The sequence below is a fragment of the Sminthopsis crassicaudata genome, chromosome 2, assembly GCF_048593235.1.
Source record: "Sminthopsis crassicaudata isolate SCR6 chromosome 2, ASM4859323v1, whole genome shotgun sequence".
Lineage (NCBI taxonomy): Eukaryota > Metazoa > Chordata > Mammalia > Dasyuromorphia > Dasyuridae > Sminthopsis > Sminthopsis crassicaudata.
Window position 1 is genome coordinate 617,503,780 of NC_133618.1, and position 21,897 is coordinate 617,525,676.

The 21,897-nt window shown below is 33.0% G+C and overlaps 1 protein-coding gene across 12 annotated transcripts in view; it reads right to left on the bottom strand.

The window, feature by feature from the left end:
- The window catches only part of MYO9A (myosin IXA), a 274,357-nt gene that overhangs the window by 123,449 nt on the left and 129,011 nt on the right, over positions 1 to 21,897 (bottom strand). For 11 of the 12 annotated variants that reach the window (XM_074296171.1, XM_074296170.1, XM_074296173.1 and 8 more), the window contains 2 exons: positions 13,732 to 13,848; positions 5,232 to 5,366 (listed from right to left, as the gene is read on the bottom strand). In XM_074296171.1, the coding sequence (XP_074152272.1) occupies positions 5,232 to 5,366; positions 13,732 to 13,848 (252 nt within the window). Of the gene's footprint in view, positions 1 to 4,770; positions 4,873 to 5,231; positions 5,367 to 13,731; positions 13,849 to 21,897 lie in introns of those variants that run through there. The other variant, XM_074296174.1, reaches the window with a different exon arrangement.

A 21,897-nucleotide genomic window follows, 5' to 3' on the forward strand; every position in this document is an offset into this window, starting at 1 on the left:
CAAGAACCACTAATGAAGAAATAATAGAACAACTAAATCAAGGGAGGTGGCTAAGAACTGGGCTTCTGTACCAAACAATATCAGATCCGTGCCCAGCAGCCCACAATGAACCCAGGTGGCCTGGATTGGATCACTGCAAAAGAGAAAGCTAGACTATTACTTGGGAACGTCAGTACTGAAGCCACTGAGAAGGCACAGGAAGAAACTGCCAGGGTGGCATCTGGGAAGCAAAGCATTTAGTGTCTGAAAGGAAGCTTCCTACTACTATAGTCAACCACATCTGACTGAAGCTTGTCAGTAGTTTTTGCCAAAGGACAGAGATACCTCTAGACTTCATACTACATGAGAAAGAGCAAAAGCCCTGAACCTAAGTCAAACTAATAGATGTCTTAGCTAAAACCAATTCCTTCAAATGATTAAGACCGAGTTTAGTTATCACATCTAGGACAAACCAGGATCTGACTCACAGCAACCAAGAATGCAGAAGGAAACAAATTCTAACTCAAAAATAAAGTTCTAAATGCAGAGGCTGGAAATATTAATATAAAGAAGAAAACACTCAACACAATGAAGAAATACCTTGGACTGAGAGAAGTGCAATAGGAAAATTCAGAAGAAAAGAATAACTTTATAACAAGTTCCAGCAGAGCTTCGGTGAAAATAAATGATCTACCCACAAGGACTACAAGAGTACCTGGAAGAAATGAAACAAGAAATAGAAAATGTAATATTAAAATAAATGACAGCTAGAAAGGTGGATAAGGTGAATTAATAGCTTAGAATATACTGTAGTAAAATCTAATCAAGAATTTAACTCCTTGAAAATTAAGAGCGAACCAAAAAAAAAAAAACAATGACTTCCCAAGACAAGAAATGCTGAAACCAAAAGATAAAAACAAAAAAGAAATAAGATACCCACTATTAAAAAAAAAGGGGGGGAGGCGGAGGGGGGAAGTATCCTGGAAAACAAGTCAAGAGAACTCAATCTGAGAGGTATTGCAAAACCTGGATCATGAAACCTCCTTATCCATTTGAAAAAAAAGATAGTATACTACATTTTAAAATCTCATAAATTAAAAATATCAAAATCTAGTAGAACCAAAAGGCAAAGCAAAAATACAAAGGTTCCAACTGTCATTCCCTGAAAGAAACCTCCCAAATGAAAATTTTCAGTGAAGCCATAACCAAAATCCTGAGTTTGCTGGGCAAAGAAAAAAATACAGCCAGCAGCCAAAATGAAAGAGTTCAACTGTCAAGGATCACACATGTTGTGGCATGGCAGATGCTAGTATAAGAGGAGAACTTGGAATACAGTATTCCAAATAAATAAGAAAAAAGCTCACAAGTAACAAGAACTGAACAGATAGGATAGAGGACAATCCTGTAGGAGAAAAAAAAAGGAACTTAAAATCTCAAAACATTTCTGATATAGGAGGCCAAAATTGAGTACAAATTATGAAATGTAAATTCATTGATAAAAGGAGCCAAGATGAACAATACAGCTGAGCTTCTATGGACAAACTCCTTTACCAGAAGTAGTAAATGTTCTACATTGAATCTAATGAGGAAACCCAGAAAATCTCCAAGGAAGTCATTTATCTGGCCTAAGTCAGCAGAGAGACATAGACAGACTAGAAGCTAAAGCATTCCAATACCAGGGAGAGGCTGAATACTATGGTAAGAACAGCTCCCAGCCACAAATGACTGAGCTTAGACAAATCCCAGGCCACTGGGACAGGAAGAGCTGATAACTCGGAACACTGTTGCCCATCATTCAGGGTCAGAGATTGAGGGTGGACTGAGAAAGGGACCTGCCCACAGAGATGGAATTCCCAGAGAAATAGGTCACGCCTAGTGTACTGAGGGAGGAATAAATTCAGAAGCAATCAACAATGGTAGTGTGGCTCAAATTACAGAAGCAAAATTGGATCTCAGTTCCAGCATCTTACTTATATAGAAGAATCCCAAGACCAAAAGGAAGTTTATAGTTTTCTGAACTAGCAGAATATTCTATATGTGATGGGGGATGAGTCCAGCAGCAGCCTTTATTGTTTTGACCAAACCCAGGCCAAAAACTTGCAGAGTTCAAACCAAGGGGACATCAATCAAACTTTGCCCTGGCTTACACTAATTTGGAGAAAATGACAGTTTGCAAATCCACAGTCTACCCCTGGCAGCTTGGAAAAAACATTATACTCAATATCCCAAAAAAGCAGCAACAAAATGAGCCTAAAATTTTCCTCCAACAGGATGGCAGAAATCAACCCTAACATAAAGTGTGAAGTCAGGAAGTAGGCTGAAAGAATGAACAAACAAATCCGCCCCCTCCCCCAAATTCTGATGTAACAAACTATTATGGAGGTAAGGATGCTATCTATCTTTGAACAGAGAGGTGACGAGCTTAAAAAGAAAAATTTTCTATGTCTGTGTGTGTGTGTGTGGTGTATATATGTATATATACACCACACACACACACACACACACACACACAAATACATGTATTTCCGATTATACGTATGTATGTATACATATATAATATGCACACAAATATATACATAAACATACATTTATTTTTTGGCAATGCCAATGTGAAAAAATATTTTGTTTCAATAGAAACACTCAGTACAAGAATTTTTTTTATCTATTTTTTTTCCCCTAATGAGGTGGGAGGAAATAGAAGGAAAAGAAAATAGATTGCTGTTACTACAAAAAAATAAAATTTTTAAAAAAGGACTGCTAAGAATGGTCAATAAAAAATTCATTTTTGAAAGATGAAAGATGAAAACAATGCTCAAAATGGCAAATAGGTAAAGAAATGGAAACTAATATGAGGTACTACCTTATACATAAAAGATCAACAAAGAAAATAAGGAAAACAGCAATTGTTGGGTTATCTGAGAACACTAATTCAATTTTGGTTGAACTGTGAATTAATTGAACCATTCTGGAAAACAATTTAGAGATATTTTCAAAAAAGTCACTAAAATGTCTAAATGCTGTGACACAAGATTACTGTTAGGCATATATCTCGAGGGATTTCAAGGAAGGACAGAAAGGAGTCACATATACAATACTGTATACAATATGTAATAATATCATATTGTATTATTCTATATAATACTACACACATACACACACACACACACACACACACACAGAGTAGTACTTTTTCTATTAACAAAAAACTAAACAAAATAGATATCTCTTATTTGGCTGAAGCATTTGTAATATATTAAATGTAATGGAAAAATCATACCATATGAAACTAAGATGATCAGTAAAAAATGAAAGATTTTTTACTAAATGAAGCAAAATAAAAGAGGCAAAACCAGGAAATCAATTTAATTGAAATAATGACATTTAGGAAAACAATTTAGAAAGACTCGAAACTCTGATAAATGCAGAGAACATCACTGACTTCAAAGGACTGATAATGAAATACATGGTCCAGCTCCTAACAGAGGAGATAATGGACTAGAGAAACAAAATAAACAATCAAAAATGTGGCCCAATGTGGGGGTTTTTTTCCCCTTGAACAAAGAAGGGATTCTACTTGGTTTGGAGGTTGGGATGTGGCAAGAGGACAATGATACAATTACAACAAAATGCTCAAAAGAAATAAAAAAGTCCAAGAAACACAAAAAGTATACAGGTCATTTAAATTCACATATTCACATATTTATTGAAAATTATGTTTACAAAAAAACAGAAAACATAACTTAGAAAAATATAGAAAGAGGATGAACTACGTACATCATCCCTGTTATATTATCCTCGGATAATTTCAATGAGCTTACAAAGGTTATGTTTATTTAGTAAAACATTTATCCTAATTTTTAAAAGTGGCTATTTTATTCAACTGCAATCTATAGAACTTTGCATACAGAAGAAAAACAGTAGAATAATGTTATTTGCCCAATCATTTCTACGTGAACACTGAAATAAAAAAATATAACAGCTTTCAAAATATTGAAAATATTAAAAATGAAATATTTCAATATATAACATGATTTCACAATACAGCAAAAATAATGTGCCCCAACAATATTGGTGCAATTTTATAACTTAAAACTGCAGTAAGGTTTTTGGGAAACAATGGATTTGTGATCTAATTGATTTCCATGTTTCCTTTTCTGTTGTAGATCATACCCCATCCCTATCTGCTTATTATGGGCTACTCTTGGTCCTTGTCCTCCTATAAGTTTGCTATTCTTGTATCATTTTCTAAGGAAAGGTAAGGAGAAGAAGGAGCAGAAGAAAAGAGGAAGAAATGAGAAGGTAGTGAATAAGATCACCAGAAACTAGGGAAGAGAAGCAGTCAAACAACTGGCTAAGAGAACAATCTAGAAAACAGTTAAGACTTCCTGATCATTCTGGAGATCTCAGAGGACCATCAACACCAATATATTTCTCACCTGAAACACAATTCAGACAAAAGTAATAACAAGGTCAAAATGTCATGCAAATATAGCCTATTGGGGCCAAAGACAAAAAGAAATACTGTTAACAGTCTTTTTGAGATGACAGCAAAGAACTGAAAGGATCAATGTCTATGAATTGGGGAATAATTAAAACTGTGGCATGTGAATGAAATAAGAGTATAACTTTTCCAGGAAAAAAATGATACATATAAAGAATTCAAAGATGCACAGGGAGACAAGTGAAATGATGAAAAATGAAATAGAACCAGAAAATGACAAACACAATTACAATACAAACAGAAGGAAGCAAAATAAAAATCTTGAAAAGGGGTTCAGAAAATTCACTCACCATCCCTTCACGATAGAGGTGAGACTGAATGAGCATGGAATCTGGTCTGTACTCTCAGACACATTCCAGTTTTGATTAGCTGAATTGCTTTTATTTTTCCTTCTTTTTTTTAAACATTATTACAAGGCAGAACCCATTGAGAAGAAGGAAAAGAAAAGCAAAAGTAGAAATGAATGTTATGTAGAAACCAAAGATATTAATAAAAATAAGAGAAAAATTAATTTATTCAAAGAAACAAATGTTGACTGTTCAAAACAGATTAACTCCATTTTGGGGACCAAGTACAATTTTGCATGCAAAATTATCTTTCTGATATAGCATGGGGGAAAAAAAAAGCTTTTACTGTTTTCATCTGCTTTAATGTGAAACTATGTTAACACAAGGAACGCCAACTTCAGGAGTCTGGATTGAAAAAGACAAGATTGTGTCTTACATAGGTTGTCATATAATTTAGCACTTACCTGCTCTAGTTTAAAGATATGTTGATTAAAGTAGTGCTGCAAACGTTCATTAGCAAAGTTAATACAGAATTGTTCAAAGCTGTTGCTTTCATAATCTTCAAATCCAAATATATCGAGTACTCCAATGGACAATGTCTGGGAAAAAAATAAAAATGATGACAAAAATTATGTTCACTTACTAATTGAGAAAAGTTAAATAAAAAGTTTTAGAAATGAACTAGGATTATATCATAAAAAAGTGTAAAGTGGTGGTACTACATCTCATGAAGAGGCAAAAGTAACCTATTATATCTGAGAGAAAGAAAGGAGGGAGATGAACATAGCGTGTATCAATAGACATATTCGATTTATGGTGAAACTTCTTCCACTTCATTGAAAAGTGAAAGGGAAGGAGTAAGCTAAGGGGAAGGGAATACAGTAATTTCCAGGAAAAGGGGTAAAATAAGGGGAGGATCTTTAAGGTGGGGGAGGGATCCTAAAAAGGGAGGGCTGTGAAAAGCAAGTGGTGTTCACCAGTTTAATACTGGATAGGAGGGTAAAAGGGAAGGAAAGGGGAAAAGCATAAGCAGGGGTTAATAGGATGGCAAGCAATATAGAATTAGTCCTTCTAACCATAAATGTGAATGGGGCAAACTGCCTCATAAAGAGGAAGCAGTTAGCAGACTGGATTAAAAGTCAGAATCCTACTATATGTTGTTTACAGGAAACACACCTGAAACAGGGTGAGACATTCAAACTAAAAGTAAAAGGGTGGAGCAGAATCTATTATGCTTCAGGCAAAACCAAAAAAGCAGGAGTAGCCATCCTCATCTCAGATCAAGCAAAAACAAAAACTGATCTAATTAAAAGAGATAAGGAAGGGCATTATATCCTGCTAAAGGGCAGCATCAATAATGAAGCAGTATCAATATTAAACATATATGCACCAAGTGGTGCAGCATCTAAATTCTTAAAAGAGAAATTAAGAGAGCTTCAAGAGGAAATAGATAGCAAAACTATAATAGCGGGAGATCTCAACCTTGCACTCTCAGAATTAGATAAATCAAACCACAAAATAAATAAGAAAGAAGTCAAAGAGGTAAACAGAATACTAGAAAAGTTTGATATGATAGATCTTTGGCGAAAGCTAAATGGAGACAGAAAGGAATATACTTTCTTCTCAGCAGTTCATGGAACCTATACAAAAATTGATCATATACTAGGGCATAAAAACCTCAAAATCAAATGCAGTAAGGCAGAAATAGTAAATGCATCCTTTTCAGACCATAATGCAATCAAAATAACATTTAATAAAAAGCCAGGGGAAAATAGACCAAAAAATAATTGGAAACTAAATAATCTTATACTAAAGAATGACTGGGTAAAACAGGAAATCATAGACATAATTAATAACTTCACCCAAGAAAATGACAATAATGAGACATCATACCAAAATGTGTGGGATACAGCCAAAGCAGTAATAAGGGGAAGTTTTATATCTCTACAGGCCTACTTGCATAAAATAGAGAAAGAGAGGGCCAACGAATTGGGCTTACAACTAAAATTGCTAGAAAAGGAACAAATTAAAAACCCCCAGACAAACACAAAACTTGAAATTCAAAAAATAAAAGGTGAGATTAATAAAATTGAAAGTAAAAAAACTATTGAATTAATTAATAAAACTAAGAGTTGGTTTTATGAAAAAACCAACAAAATAGACAAACCCTTAGTAAACCTGATTAAAAAAAGGAAAGAGAAAAAGCAAATTGATAGTCTTGAAAATGAAAAGGGTGAACTCACCACTAATGAAGAGGAAATTAGAACAATAGTTAGGAGCTACTTTGCTCAACTTTATGCCGATAAATTCGATAACTTAAATGAAATAGAAGAATACCTTCAAAAACATAGCTTGCCCAGATTAACAGAGGAAGAAGTAAGTAGTCTAAATAGTCCCATCTCAGAAAAAGAAATAGACCAAGCTATTAACCAACTTCCTAAGAAAAAGTCCCCAGGACCAGATGGATTTACAGGTGAATTCTACCAAACATTTAAAGAACAACTAACTCCAATGCTATGTAAACTATATGAAAAAATAGGGATTGAAAGAGTCCTACCAAATTCCTTCTATGACACAGACATGGTACTGATACCTAAACCAGGTAGATCGAAAACTGAGAAAGAAAACTATAGACCAATTTCCTTAATGAATATTGATGCTAAATCTTAAATAAGATATTAGCAAATAGACTTCAGAAAAACATCCCCAGTATAATACACTATGACCAAGTGGGATTTATACCAGAAATGCAGGGCTGGTTTAATATTAGGAAAACTATTAGTATAATTGACCATATTAATAATCAAATTAATAAAAACCATATGATCATCTCAATAGATGCAGAAAAAGCATTTGATAAAATCCAACATCCATTCCTACTAAAAACGCTTGAGAGTATAGGAATAAATGGACTATTCCTTAAAATAATAAGGAGCATATATTTAAAACATTCAGTAAACATCATATGTAATGGTGATAAACTAGAACCTTTCCCTGTAAGATCAGGAGTGAAACAAGGTTGCCCACTATCACCATTACTATTCAATATAGTACTAGAAACTCTAGCCTCGGCAATAAGAGCTGAGAAAGAGATTCAAGGAATTAGAGTAGGAAATGAAGAAATCAAATTGTCACTTTTCGCAGATGACATGATGGTATACTTAGAGAACCCCAAAGGCTCTGCTAGAAAGCTATTAGAAATAATTCAGAATTTTAGCAAAGTTGCAGGATACAAAATAAATCCACATAAATCCTCAGGATTTTTATACATTACCAACACAATCCAACAGCAAGAGATACAAAGAGAAATTCCATTCAAAATAACAGTCGATATTATAAAATATTTAGGAATATATCTACCAAAGGAGAGTCAGGAATTATATGAGCAAAATTACAAAACACTTGCCACAAAAATAAAGTCAGATTTAAATAATTGGAAAGACATTCAGTGTTCTTGGATAGGCCAAGCAAATATAATAAAGATGACAATACTCCCCAAACTAATCTATTTATTTAGTGCTATACCAATCAGACTCCCAAGAAACTATTTTAATGACCTAGAAAAAATAAAAACAAAATTCATATGGAAGAATAAAAGGTCAAGAATTGCAAGGGAACTAATGAAAAAAAAGTCAGAGGAAGGTGGTCTAAGTGTACCTGATTTAAAGCTATATTATAAAGCAACAGTCACCAAAACCATTTGGTATTGGCTAAGAAATAGACTAGTTGATCAGTGGCATAGGTTAGGTTCACAGGGCAAGATAGTGATTAAAAATAGCAATCTAATCTTTGACAAACCCAAAGATCCCAAATTTTGGGATAAGAACTCATTATTTGACAAAAACTGCTGGGAAAACTGGAAGTTAGTATGGCAGAAACTAGGCATGGACCCACATTTAACACCACATACTAAGATTAGATCAAAATGGATCCATGATTTAGGCATAAAGAACGAAATCATAAATAAATTATAGGAACATGGGATGGTTTACCTCTCAGACTTGTGGAGAAGGAAGGAGTTTGTGTCCAAGGGAGAACTAGAGACCATTATTGATCACAAAATAGAACATTTTGATTACACCAAATTAAAAAGTTTCTGCACAAACAAAACTAATGCAAACAAGATTAGAAGGGAAGTAACAAATTGGGAAAAAATTTTTACAGTTAAAGGTTCTGATAAAGGCCTCATCTCCAAAATATACAGTGAATTGACTTTAATTTATAAGAAATCAAGCCATTCTCCAATTAATAAATGGTCAAAGGATATGAACAGACAAGTTTCAGATGATGAAATTAAAACTATTTCCACTCATATGAAAGAGTGTTCCAAATCACTATTGATCAGAGAAATGCAAATTAAGACAACTCTGAGGTATCATTACACACCTGTCAGATTGGCTAAGATGACAGGAACAAATAATGATGAATGTTGGAGGGGCTGTGGGAAAACTGGGACACTGATGCATTGTTGGTGGAGTTGTGAAAGAATCCAACCATTCTGGAGAGCAATCTGGAATTATGCCCAAAAAGTTATCAAATGTCATACCCTTTGACCCAGCCATACTACTACTGGGCTTATACCCCAAGGAACTACTAAAGAAGGGAAAGGGACCTGCATGTGCCAAAATGTTTGTGGCAGCCCTTTTCATAGTGGCTAGAAGCTGGAAGATGAATGGATGCCCATCAATTGGAGAATGGTTGGGTAAACTATGGTATATGAATGTTATGGAATATTATTGTTCTATAAGAAATGACCAACAGGAGAAATACAGAGAGGCTTGGAGAGACTTGCATCAACTGATGCTGAGTGAAACGAGCAGAACCAGAAGATCATTGTACACTTCAACAATGATACTGTACGAGGATGTATGCTGATGGAAGTGGATTTCTTCAACATAGAGAAGAGCTAATCCAATTGATTAATGATGGACAGAACCAGCTACATCCAGAGAGGGAACACTGGGAAATGAATGTAAACTGTTATTTTTACCTTCTGAATCCAATTCTTCCTGTGCAACAAAAAATTCGGTTCTACACACATATATTGTATCTAGAATATACTGTAATATATTTAACATATATAAGACTGCTTGCCATCTGGGGGAGGAGGTTGTGGGAGGAAGGGAAAAAATCTGAATAGTAGTAAGTGCAAGGGATAATTTTTTTTTTTTTTTTAAGGGATAATGTTGTAAAAAATTACCCATGCATATGTACTGTCAAAAAAATGTTATAATTATAAAATAAAATTAAAATTAAAAAAAATTGTCAGTGCTGAAAAATTACCCATGCATATATCTGGTAAATAAAAAGCTATTAAAAAAAGAAAGAAAGAAAGAAAGAAATGAACTAGGAAGTATTTTCTTTTTTCTTTTTTTTTTTTTTGGAACATTGTGGTCAAAAATATCATATCCAGCAAAGTTAGGCATAATCTTGAACAACAAAGAAAAAATGAACATTCAATTAATTGCCAGACTTTCAGAATTGTGAACAAAAAAAAGACTTGAACTTGATAGAAAATATGACATATAAGATTCTAGAAATTAATTTCATGGGACTTAAGTACAAACTGTTTACATTTTATGTCAAAATGTAAACCATATGTCTAAGACTGTCTTAGTAATTAGATAGTTTGAAAGACTAAAATAGAGCTCAGTATATCATTCTAAAAAAAGTAAAACCATGTAGAAAAAGATAAAAAAGAGTATCTTATATAATGAAGTGCATGAGAAAGGAGTGACCCAGAGTATTAGATAGGGGAGGAGATAGTTCTGGGAAGGACTGGTAGTTCTGGAACCCTATTCTACATATATACATATACATATATACATATATATGTGTATACATACACACATGGATATAAAAGTTGCCAACATTTAGGAAGAAAAAGAAGAAAAGGGGAAAGAATAAGGGAGGGATGTTTAGAGAGAACTCTATTCACATTAGATCTAGGTTAAAGAGAGAAAGAACCACATGTACATTTGGAAGGGAATAAATGTCTTTTGAATTTATAAAAAAATAAGAGGGTGGAACAACATGATAAGGAAGGAGGTAGAATAAAAAAGTGTGCACATTAGAAGGAATGTGATAAAAGAAATGGGGTAAATACTGGGGAGACAAGCTAAGGGAGGGATCCGTGTGGGGGATAGGTTAAGTAATATCAAGCAAGGAAGCAGGAAAAAGTAAAGCAAGAGTTAGAAGGGATAGAAATAAGCGATACACACAATCATAATACTAAGATTAGGAGTAGAATTTATTACATAAAAAGGGAGGGGCAGTAATCATTGATCTCAAAGTTAAAGCTAAAATATTTTAATCAAAAAAAAGAAAAATAAGGAAATGACATTATGTCAGTAATAGTAATCCATATTGTTCTGGACTATCTCAAAAAACTAGACATTATATGACGGGAATATTGCTGTGCTGTAGGAAATGGTGAATTGGTGAATTTAGGAAAATATGGAAAGAATTTGACTTGCGAAGTAAGATATTCACCTTTGGACAAGCAAGCACAGTACAGCCTTACATAGGTGCATATGAATCTATTTTCATATGTATGCATATGATTATTGGGATATATGTATATTATATCTATTTAAGTATGCATATATGCATATATCCCACTTAATTATAGCCTTCTTGGGGGAGAAGGGAGAAAAAGAATAAAATAAAAAGTTAACAACAGAAAGTAAAAAAGAAAAAAAAAGTTGGACCACTTTAAACACTTAAATTTTTTTTAGCATGGTAAAAATAATTTTTTAGGAATCAATTAGAATATAATTGATGAGTAATGAGAATATGGTTTGGATATTACAGAAAAGATGAGTTTCCTCATCAAAATTTCTTGTACTAGTGTAATTTCAGTCTGGTTTACATGCTTACATATTTAATCATGTCTTTTCCATAGTCTGTACTTTTATTTTTTTCCCCCTCTTCAGTTCAAAGGCCTCTTTTCTCCTTTGGTTTCCTAATGCATGGAATAATGGAATGATCTGCGTTAGGTATAGACTCAGAATATTAGAGCTGAGACAGATCACAAGGATCATTCAATCCAACCTCTTTATTTAATAATACGAAAAAGGAGGCCCAGAGTCTGGAGAGATTACTCAAGTTGCACAAAATTTTTAATTTTTGCTCTATGATAAATTTCAAGTGCTGACTGACAGATTAACCTATAAAATATTGAAATTAAGTAAGTGGCAGAGGAGGAGGATTTTGGTGAGGAGGCAGAAGAGGAAGCGTAAGGAAGATACTCTGCCACCATCTCAGTCTTCTCAACTCTCATAACAATCTTTCCCCATCACCCTTTTCCTCTAAAGCTTGCATTTTCTGTCTTCATCTTCTTTCTCTCTTTTGTGGGTGCTGAGCTTTTTGCCTACTGTTCTTCCTTTATATCCTGTCACCTCAGTAATGTACTCTTTTCTTCCTCACTACCAGATTTCTCTTCAAGTAGAATGTCTCCAACCCAGAGCCTCAATTTAGGGGTTTTGATGCCCAGAGTAAGTGCCCTGAACTAAAATGGTAACCATGGAGAGAAGATCCTTTGATTTCCCTTGAAGATGGGGGGACCAAGATGTAATATTCCTAGTGAAAAGAGTTATCTTGGTGGGTGTTAGGGAGGAAAAAGAGGAAATAGTATTCCATTCCATAAAAGTCTTGGGGGAGGCAGGCTCTCATACTCCCCAAACTGTCATTCCTATCTCTAAATGCCCCTTCATTTTCTCTCTCTCCTCCCCAGCTCTAGGGGAAGTGTTTGACAGTATTATCTCCCTCCTCCCCTCCCAGTTTTAGTTTTCTATTTAAGTGTTCATTTGTCTTTGGAGGACTCTGTGCCTCACTCAGCCAAGTGAGCTTTCCCCCCAAGCTCTTTTTCCTTCTCTCATTTTGGGATCCCCATCAGTGAGATTTGCTTCAACTTCCAAAATTCCAGATAAGTCCCTCAATTGAGGAAGATTTCAATTTTCTTCCAGTTTCTCTCCCTCCCTCCCACCCTCCCAAATCAACTCCCTACAAAAGAAGAGAAGTTGGGGCAACAAACACTTTCCATCACCATCTCTTTCATTTTCCATCCTTTCCACTTATGCATTTTCTACACTGGGCTCATCCCCCCAGTTCTAGGTTTCTGTTTTGTGTTGAATTTGCTTTTTTTCATATTGAAAAGATGCCTCTTCCTCTCCCCCCAAATAAACAGGATATGAGGGGATAAAATGCTAAAAATTTTTTTTTTAAAAAGTAGGTGATTTTCTGGCAAAATGATGTTAATTGTAAATTATAAAATAGTAAAGAAGCCAGAAAGCACTTATTAAGCAACATTTAAATTCCAGTTACTGTGCTAAATGCTGAATATGTAACCAAACTTCTGCTTTTATCAAAGCTATAAAGTCAGACAAAGCTACAGATAAGTTTGTAATGCCTAAAAGTACTACAGAGAAAAAAGGTGATGTGGGCTGGGTTATGATGAAGGGCTCAAGAAAACATAATTGTAATGAAAGGGAAAAGTAAAAAGGCACTGAAAGTTAGAAAACTTTATAGAACTTTATCAAACGATATTAGAAGATTCTTAGAAGGGTATCCCTATCTCAAAATTTCTGTTCAAAGTCTATAAGAAAAGTAATAAGAATGTTTCTGAAATAAATACATGAATTTAGAAGAATAAGGGATGTTTCTAAATTAATATGTAGATATAAAACAAATTACCTGAATAGATAAATAATAGAAATGTTATCACATCTTTTTTTAAATTCACTCACATTTTTAAAAATATAAAATAAGAATTTTTTTATCACAGACCTAAAGAAAGGAGTGCCAATGCATTCCCTATATAGAAAATGATTGTCTAAATTGAATCGCAGCTGAACTGTTTTTCTTCCTGTAAAAAAGTTACTTCTTTAAGTTATCAATACTATTACTAAAAAAAAGAAATTTCACATGTCCAAAAATAAAAATATAATAAGTCCAATGGTTTACCTTGGTATTCTCTTCCAAATCCTTGGTGTTCAAAAGTGCATGGTTAATTCGAAAAACTATCCAGTCAAAAAGGGCGCTATATAAAGATTTTGCCATGGAATTTCTGACAGTCACGGCCTATTAAAGAAAACAATAGAAGGGAAATTGGAATTGAGAAAAACCTTTTTTGTACATTTTAACAGACAATGTTAATATTTTTAAATGAAACAACCAACATGCATTTAAAGGCACCTCACTATGAGCCAAATAAGCCTGGACCTAAATGATGAAAGTACCTACCTTCAAAGAGTGTATGGTCTAGCAAGAGAGAGAACATTTGCTTGTAAGTACACACAATAAATGTAGATTAATTTGGAATAAAGGCTCTAATATAGTAGAAATTAGGAAAGGCATGATATGAAAGAGAACACGAACTAAACGGTAAAGAAAATAAGACACATAAGTGAAGAGGTGGGGTAGCTGCCAAGACAAACCTAGGGTATTTATGAATACAATTAAAAAGTACATTTCACACAAATAAAGATGGATACAAATGGCTGGAGAATTATTAATTGTTCATGAGTAAGCTAATCCAACAAGTCTATTTTACCTAAGTAATTTTATTTATTCAATGCCTTAACAATTAAACTACCAAAGAATTATTTTATATAGTGCTACAAAATATGATAAAATAATAAGTATAATAAAATATCAGAATAAAAAGAGAATCAAAGAAAATAAAATGTGAAGGAAGCTAGTTTAGCTTAAAAGGTTTCAATATATTAAAAATGTATTAATCATCAAAACATCACTGCTCTAAGATATAGAAGAGTGGATCAGCAGAATACCTTAGATACACAGTTCACAATAAGAATAGTAAATGACCACAGTAATCTACTGTTTGATAAATGCAAAAATCTACGGATTTGAAGTAAGAACTTAGCAAATGACAAAAATTACTTAAACAAACAAACCTGGAAAGCAGTTTGGCATAAACTAGACATAAACTAACATCTAACATTCCACACCAAGACAGGATCAAAATGTGTAAATGATTTAAATATAAAGGATGACATCATAAGTGAAGGGAGCATGGAAAAATGCACCTGACAGATTTGTGACTAAGGAAGGAGTTTAATAAGAAAATGAGCTAATGTGGGAAGGAAAATGGGTAATTTCAACATAAAATTAAAAAGCATTTGCACTAACAAACCTAATATAAAATTAGAAGAGAAAAAAGAAATTAGCGGGGGGGGGGGTAGTTTTTACAGCACGTTTCTCTGACAAAGGTCTCATTCCTCAAATATATGGAGAACTGACCAAATTCATAAAAATACAAGCCATTCCCTAGTTAATAGATGGTCAAAGTATATGAGCAGGCAGTTTTTGTTTGTTTGTTTGTTTTTTACAAGAAATCATAGCTATCAAATCACTACTGACTAGAGAAATGCAAATTAAAACAATTCTGAGGTATCACCTCAAACCTAGCAGATTAGCTAACATAGACAAGTAAAATGGTAAATGCTGGGGAGTAAGTGGAAAAATAGGGGCACTAATGCCCTGTTAGAGTTGTGTACTAATTTAACCATTTTTGGAAAAAAATTTAGAACCATACCCAAAGGTTATAAATTATGCATATTCTGAAATATATACATATATGTACACATATTATATACCTATATATACTTATATACACATATATGCATATATACAGAGAGAGAGAGAGAGAGAGAGCACATGCACAACTCTTTCTGTGGTGGTAAAGAATTAGAAATTGAGGGGAAGCTCATCAATTGGAAAATAGTTGAATAAGATGTAGCATATGATTGTAATGGAATACAATTATAATATATGAAATGAAGAACAGTATAGTTTCAGAAAAAACAGGGAAGACTTTTATGAACTTGTACAAAGTGAAGCAAAAAAAAAAAAAAAAAAGGAAAAATTTGAACACAGAAATAGCAGTATAATAAGGATAATCAATTGGGAAACTGAAATATTTAGTCACTCTAATCACGACAATGATTCAAGACAATTCCAAAGAACTTATGATAAAAAACGTTATTTATGTTCAGGCATGAAAACTAATGAACTCGAATGCAGACTGAAGTATACTTTTTCCAATTTTCTCTTATTTTTTTCTCCTTTTTAATTTTGCAACATAGCTAATAAACATTTTACATGAGGTCATATGTATAAACTGATATCAAAATACTTAGAGGAGTAAGGAGTAAGTGTATGTATGTATGTATGTATGTATGTGTGTATGTGTGTATGTGTGTGTATAAAAATTTTTTTGAAATGTGATCAGGAGGGGCAGCTAGGTGGCGCAGTGGATAGAGCACCAGCCCTGAATTCAGGAGGACCCGAGTTCAAATTTGATCTCAGACACTTAACGCTTCCTAGCTGTGTGAACCCTGGGCTGTGTGAACCCTGGGCAAGTCACTTAACCCCAGTCTCAGGGGGGAAAAAAATCATGAAGAAAGGATGAAACATATAAGATAGGGTGCAAATGGCTTTAAAAGCCTAAGAAAACAGTTTTTATTTTCTTCTAAAGGTAACATATAGCCATTAAAATTATCTTAGTAGAAGAATGAAATGATCAAACTTGTGGTTTTAGGAAAATTATTATCTGTACAACGGATACAAAAGTTGCAAACATAAGTAACTGGAAGCATGATGGTGCATATGATGGAAGCATATAAGTGACTGGCCAAATCACTCAACCCAGTTTGCCTCAGTTTCCTCATCTATAGAATGAGCTAGAAAAGGAAATGGCAAACCCCTCCAGAATGACTACTAAGAAAACTTCAAATGGAGTCACAAAGAGATGGACATGAATAAAATAACTACATAACAACAAGTGATTTTCATTTCAAAACTAATAGGATCCATTTTCCTTAATGGAAATTGCCTCTTAAATCTACTATATGTAACCCATAATTATCCAATTTAATCAATAACAAGTACTCTAAGAAAAATACATGGTTGTTGCAGCAGAGAATGACACAGAATACAAGTATTTTCTCTTTTGGTTATAATATATTTCTCCTGAATTTATAAATACTACACCAAAGTTTCATTGTAACATTATGATACTGGGCTGGCCAGCAATTCTCTCTGAATTTAGCTTTGGTATCAAATTAGACATCTCTCATTTGATACCAAAGCTAAATTCAAAGAGAATTGTTACCAAATTGGCTATAGGATGATTCTTTTGGAACTACAACTTCTGAATATGATTAAAATGGCAATTATCTCTTTTGGTTGAGGGAATAGCAACAAAGATGAAATCACAAATACTTAAAGTATTAAAGAAATACTTGACAGTCATCTTGAAAACTAAATTATCAGAAAGTAAATCACACTTTTTTCTTTAAAAAATATTAAGATTAATACTTGTGTTCCTGAAAACTGAATAAATGAATACAAATTTGAAGAAGAACTGAGTTCCTGACAGTGGGGAAATTGTTTCACATTTTCAAGTGCCCAAAGCTTGCCCAGGGTATAATATGCATCAAAAATTTTATGGTAATATTACACAGATGTGACTCTAATGCCATAATATCCAAGTAATTAAAAATGTAATTCACCTAGAAGGTAAAAGAAAGACATATAGTGCAATGTAGCCTTGTATGAACAAATTACATGCAAAAAAATAGCAAAAAAAAAAAAAAAAAAAAGCCAAAGAAATATATAATGGGAAAAAAGATGTGGACTGACTATATACTAACAGTGATTGTAGATGGATAATCCATCTTTTGCATAAGTATTCATGTAAATGTCACAAGACTTATAGGAAGGGGACTTTCCTCTAGGTAGGTTTTATTTTTTAAAGTTTTTACCTTTTTCTTTTTCTTTCTTTTTTTACTTAATAGTATTTTTATTTTATTTTTTCCAATTACATGTAAAGACAGTTTTCAGTATTTACTTTTATAAAATATTGAATCCCACAATCTTTTCTTCTCTACCCCTTCTCCTACACAGCAAGTGAAATGATATAGGTTATAAATGTATAATCATGTTGAACATATTTACAGAATAGTCATGTTGTGAAAAAAAAAAAAAAAAAACCAAAAGGGGAAAACCATGAAAAACAAAAAACAAAAACAAAAGTGAAAAGAGTATGCTTCAATCAATATTCAATCTCCATAGTTCTTTTTCCAGATATGGATAGTACTTTCCATCACAAGTCTATTGGAATTATTGGGGAGTGATGAGAAAAGCTAAGTCTATCAAAGTTCATCATGGCACAATCTTGCTGTTACTGTGTACAATGTTTTCCTGGTTCTGCTCACTTTACCACTCAGGATCAATTCTTGGAAGTCTTTCCAGGCTTTTCTGAAATCAGTCTGCTCATCATTTCTGCTCATCATTTCTTAAAGAACCTTAATATTCCATTACATTCAAATACCACAATTTATTCAGCCATTCTGCAATTAATGGGCATTCACTCAATTTTCAGTTCCTTACCATCACAAAAAGAGTTGTGACAGACATTTTTTGCACATGTGGGTTCTTTCCCCTCTTTTACATTCTCTTTGAGAAACAGACCCAGTACTGGCACTAATAGGATCAAAAGGGGGAGCAGATGGATTTTATAATCTGTATTACCAGAGAGAATGGCCAGATTGATAGGATCACAGATTCAATGAGGTTTTTAAAAAATGCTCATGCCTAAGGACATGAATCAAAAATGACTAAATATTTGTAATAAACAAGAAGATTTTTTTTTCTTTTTGGTCTAATTAAACCTATGATTTTCTGACTTTCAGTTTCTCCTAATGAGGAAAATTCCTTTATTGCTTAGACTCAAGTAACTTGGCCAGAAAATCTGTGGCCAGCTCTTCTCCCCCTTACACCATGAGCTGTTCCTGTTCAGGTACCCAGACACAAAAACAAAACATCTATAAGATCACATAGGATTTTATGTAAACTTATGGTATTAAAAGAAATTGAATAAGCTATCAACTAACTTCCTAAGTAAAAAATCTCCAGTGTCAGATGGATTCATAAGCAAATTCTACCAAAACATTTAACAAACAATTAATCCCAATACTATATAATCCATTTGCGAAAAGTAGTGCCACCAAAACTGGTGCTGATACATAAAAAGAAATACAGAAAAAGGAAACTATAGACCAATTTCCATAATGATCATTGATGCAAAAATTTAAAATAAAATAGAAGCAAAAGGATTAGAGCAATTAACACAGAGGAATTGTATACTATGATCAGATGGAATTTAGAGTAGTTATGCAAGACTAGTTCAATATTAGGAAAATTATAATTGATCACACTGATAACAAAACCATCAGAAACCATGTGATTATCTTAATAATTTCAGAAAAAGCCTTTGACAAAATACAACATCCATTCTTAATAAAAACAGGAGACAACATAGGAATAAATGAAGCCTACCTTAAAATGATAAGTGTCTTTATCTAAAAATATCAGCAAGCCTTATCTTTAATAGGGGTAAGCTGGAAGCCTTTCCAATAAAACAAGGGGTGACACAAAGATGTCCATTATTAACATTATTATTCAAAATTATATTAGAAATACTGGCTTATAGCAATAAGAGAAGAAAAAGAAATTTTAGAAAATAGAATAGACAATGAACAAACAAATGAAAAACATGATATGACAATATATTTAGAAATTCCTATAGAATCTACTAAAAAAAGTATCATGAATAATTAACATAAAGTGCAAAGATGAAGGTCAAAAAATAAACTTACATAAATTGTCAGCAACAAAGCCTAGGTTTGGGGCCCAAACTCATTATTTGGCCAAAACTAATGGGAAAACTGGAAAAAAGGATGGCAGAAACTAGGCATAAACCAACATTTCACACCACATACCAAGGGAAGGGCAAAATGGGGCAAAATTTAGAAATATAGGGTGAGAGCATAAACAAATTAGTAGAACATGGAATAGTTGACTTGTAAGATATGTTGATAAATGAAGAATTTAGGACCAAGATATTAAAGAACAATGAAAGTTGTATTACATAAAATTTCAAATGATTTGCAAAAACAAAACCAATGTAACCAAAATTATATAAGTAATGTAGGAAACTAAGTAAATTTTTATAGTAAATATCTCTAATAAAAGTCTTATTTCTTAAAGATAATAGAGAATTGAGTTAAATTTTTAAGAACAGAATCATTCCTCAATTGATAAATGATCAAAGGACATAAATAGGCAATTTTCAAAGATATCAATCAAACCTATGCCTAGTCATATGAAAAAGAATGTTTGAAATGCTTGAAAATGTTGATTAGAGAAAGAAAATTAAAACATTTCTAAGGTCCTACACCATACTTATTAGACTGGCTAATATGACATAGAAAGGAAAATGCTAAAAATCAGAGATGTGGAAAAATTAGGATACTAATACATCTTTGGTGCCACTGCGAATTGATCCAACCACTTTGGAGAGCTATTTGGAACTATGTCCAAAAATTGTGCACACCCCTTGATCCAGCAACATCACTGCTAGATATATTATCTCAAAGAGCTTTTTTTAAAAAATGGAATAGGACCTATTTGTAGAAAAATATTTATACAACATCTTTTTGTGGTACCTATTATCCAGGTGAGGCCTATTAATCAGAGAATAGATAAATAAACTGTGATATGATTACAATAGACTATTATTGTGCTGTAAGAAATGACAAGCAGAATGATTTCAGAAAAACCTGGAAAGACACATATGAACTGATACAAAGTAAAGAGCAGAATCAGTATGATGTACAACTTTGAATGAGTTGGCTATTCTGAACATTACAACAATCCAAGATGATCCCAAGGGACTTCTGATGAACAATGCTATCTTGCTGCAGAGATAGAACTGATGTTGTTTGAATACAGACAAAAGCAAACTATTTTTCACTTCCATTCTCTTTCTTACTTTTTTTTGTTTGAGTCTTGCACAAAATAACTAATATGGAAATATTTTATATGTATGTAAATCTATAATTTATATCAGATTGCTTACCTGATATCATAGGAAAGTAAAGGATAGAATTTGGAATTCAAAACTTTTTTTTACAATTTTTTTTATTGTAGCTTTTAATATAAAAACATATACATGGGTAATTTTTTCAACATTGACCCTTGCAAAAACTTCTGTTTCAACTTTTCCCTTCCTTCCCTCCATTCCCTCCCCTAAATGGCAGGTAGTTCCATACATGTTAAATATGTTAAAGTATAAATAACTTGAGAAGAAAAAACAAAAATGCAAGCAAAAAATAACAAAAAAGAATGTAAATGCTATGCTGTGGTCAATATTCATTTCTCAGTGTTCTTTCTCAGGGTGTATCTGGTTCTGTTCATTACAGATTGACTGGAACTAATTTTGATCCTCTCATTGCTAAAGAGAGCCACGTCCATCAGAATTGATCATCATATAGTATTGTTGCTGAAGTGTGTATAATGATTGCCTGGTTCATTTCACTTAGCATCAATTCATTTAAGTCTCTCCAAACATCTCTGTATTCATCCTGCTGATCATTTCTTATAGAACAATAATATTCCATAACATTCATATACCACAATCCATTCAATTTCCAGTTTCTAGCCACTACAAAAAAGGGCTGCCACAAACATTTTGGCACATACAGATCCCTTTCCCTTCTCAATATCTCTTTGGGATATAAGCCCAGTAGTAACACTTCTGGATCAAAGAGTATGCACAGTTTGATAACTTTTTGAGTATACTGGAATTCAAAACTTAAAAAAATCTTTAAAATTGTTTTTACCTGTAATTGGGAAAAAATAAAATAGTATTCCATTTATTTATTTATTTTTGTTTTGCACGGCAATTACAGTTAAGTGACTTGCCCAGGCTCACACATCTAGTAAATGTTAAGTGGCCTGAGGCCAAATTTTAGCTCAGTCCCTCCTGACTTGAGTTGGTGCTCTATCCACTGTGCCATCCGGATAGTCCCAATAATATTTTTTAAAAGAAAAAAAAAAAACAAAAAAACTACTAGGTTAACAATTCCACCAAAAAAGAAAATAAATCCATTCTATACTAAGGAGATAGTAGGAAAAGCAGAATATTCTTAATTCTAGTTTTCTTACATGCTATAAGAAAAGAGTAGTCAAGAAGTGGTAAGGAAGTAGTCTCTATTCACTTACTTAGAGCAGTGCTAAATGAACACCTAAAGAAGCAATAAG